Genomic DNA, 2,434 nt, shown 5'->3' on the forward strand with positions numbered 1-2,434 from the left:
GGGGCATAAAGGGAGGATTTTTGGCACAATATATTTCTTAAAGACAGTATACAATTAAATATATATATTTTAGAAAAGAAGTCTCTGTATAATAGGATCCAACACAATAAACTCTATTTTTAAAAATAATCTAAGTCTTTTTAACAAAGACTTTGGCTTTGATTTTTGGGGTGGAATTCATCAAAGTGTTGGGTGTAGGGGCCACAACAATACATAGCAGAAGTACTCCAGCATACCTTTCCATTTTGGAAATTTAAATGGTTCATTGGCCTGTTGCAGAACCCTGATTTTCACACACAGTTACTAGTTCACTGTTTTTTTCACTCAAAAATGGATAGAAAGCAGCAAAATTCAGTAATGTGCATGTTAAATTCTACTTAAGGCAGAACAATGCAAAAATAATTGTTATGTAATTAATTACATGGCACCACAATACAAATATAGTTAGCCAATCTGTGAACTTTTAGTAACAGGTAGAAAAATACAGCATTTTATATATTTGTACAGTTGTAATTAAGGATAGATTAATGATGTAAAAATGGTTCAATGGTTAGGACAGCAGTTACCAAAATGTAAAAAAATAAACTACTTACATCATTTGCTATCTTGTATCTGCTATTTCTGAATCATTGAAGACAGTAACATTGTTTGATATGCAACACACTCTCTGACACTACCTTTCAATTCCAAGAAGGATAAAACAGTTTTTAAAAAAAAATATGTACTTAAAATGTGTGCATTTTTTCCACTAAATCCTGAAAGCTGCTTCAGATAGTTGGACTCCTGAGTCAGCCTGGATCCCCTGTGAGGGCAACAGGGCGCTTCAATGGAGCCTGGCCATACCCACACCTGAGCAGCTGGAAAAGCCAGATCCTAAAACACGAGGCGCAGTGGACCGGAGAAGGATTTGCCTAAAGGAATTTGTTATTTTCTACATGCTTCAGCTACAACATTTGCTACTGATTTACCGTGTATTGAAAAAATGGCCTTGTGCCTAATGGCACATGACTTCACAACACTGGTGGTATTCAACTGCCATACTAAGCCTGATCCTGCAACCTTCCTGGTTGCAGAACTCACACTGAAGCCAGTAAGAAAAGAGTATAGGAACAGTTGCAGTAATTTTGCAAAAACACCTTGCTTCAAGATGTACAAACTCACCGTGACCAGAACTAATCCCCTACAATTACTGAAGGACCTTGTAAGCAAATACTCTTCCAGATTTCAGAGGTAAAAAAAAACTCAGGTCCCTGGAATCATTAATAACAGTAAAACCTATCCCTTCCTATATACATGGTACCTAGAGTTCACTGGGCTGCAATTCATCCTTTCATAGAGGACTGAAAGTCTATATACCAATTAACTCCTATTCCAGCCCTTAAAACAGAGCTTTTGTGAGAGGCAAGTGCTGTGAAACCCACCTGTGCAGCCATTTCACTCTCTCCGAGTCAGAAGGACTTTTTGCTTTTCTGATTACATTTTGGTTTTCTTTACAATATATAAATTAAAAAAAAAAAAAAACAACTCTGCCCCATAAGCAGCCCTATTATTTAACAGATGCAGCAGAGAAGGCTAGACAGATAGGACATTAATACAAAGATCATGTCTGAAGGAGTGATGAAATGGGCAAAGGAACAGTAAGAAATGTGTGTTATTGTTCCAAAACTAATTTTCAATTTATTTCAGTGTGTTCCATGTGTAGGTCTTCAGGCTCTTCCACAATCTTTTGCTCCCAGTCAGAACCCACAATTGGGAACAAAATGGTTCTTGGCTGTCTGACTACTAGTTGAGACTACCTGTCAAACCTGTAGTGTTCAAACCGTCAAAGAGACTCTCTGTGGTGTTAACTAAGGCTGTAGAAGAAGCAGGATAAATGATCTCTTCAACTGTCACATATGTCCCTGTTAAAAATCCAACTATTCCAATTATAGCTATAAAGATGTCCTTACATATTATCCAGGAACTTAAGTTTTCCTTGTAAAATGTGAGGATTTCAACCAAAGGTGGCAGAATCAACGCCAACGTGCTGCTGCTTACAGCTCCAACAAAAGATATCACCAGGTCCAAGCGTGGGATCAAGATAGCTACTGCGCCTGAAAGACAGAGGAAAATCACTTGCTATTTTAAATTCAGTATATTCATGAAAAAAACCTTAACAATATGTAACCAAATAAATCAAAAACTTTAATTTATTTCAGCAATCTGTCACCCTCTTCCAGTTCAAAACAGTGATTTGAAAAGTTCCCAGCCTCTGCTAACACAAAAAATGTATACAATACATAAAGAAATAAATAGGAAAAGAAATAATACTGCTAATAGAAGGTAGTTAGCTTGGTTTTCAGATCCCAATGGTAAAAGGCTGGCCAGTAAAGGAAATATTTTAAGTACTTATAGACTAAATGAGTTAGCTTTTGATATCAGGGAAGATCAAAAC

At 36.6% G+C, this 2,434-nt stretch overlaps 1 protein-coding gene across 1 annotated transcript in view; it reads right to left on the minus strand.

The window, feature by feature from the left end:
- Positions 1-609: 609 nt before the first annotated feature.
- SLC36A4 (solute carrier family 36 member 4) overlaps positions 610-2,434 on the minus strand; it is a 326,381-nt gene continuing 324,556 nt past the window's right edge. The window contains exon 10 of the mRNA XM_019525419.1: positions 610-2,093. Coding sequence (XP_019380964.1) covers positions 1,783-2,093 — 311 coding nt within the window. The 3' untranslated portion in view covers positions 610-1,782. The remainder of the gene's footprint in view (positions 2,094-2,434) is intronic.

The sequence above is a fragment of the Gavialis gangeticus genome, unplaced genomic scaffold (assembly GCF_001723915.1).
Source record: "Gavialis gangeticus isolate Ggan-Ray unplaced genomic scaffold, GavGan_comp1, whole genome shotgun sequence".
Taxonomy (NCBI): domain Eukaryota; kingdom Metazoa; phylum Chordata; order Crocodylia; family Gavialidae; genus Gavialis; species Gavialis gangeticus.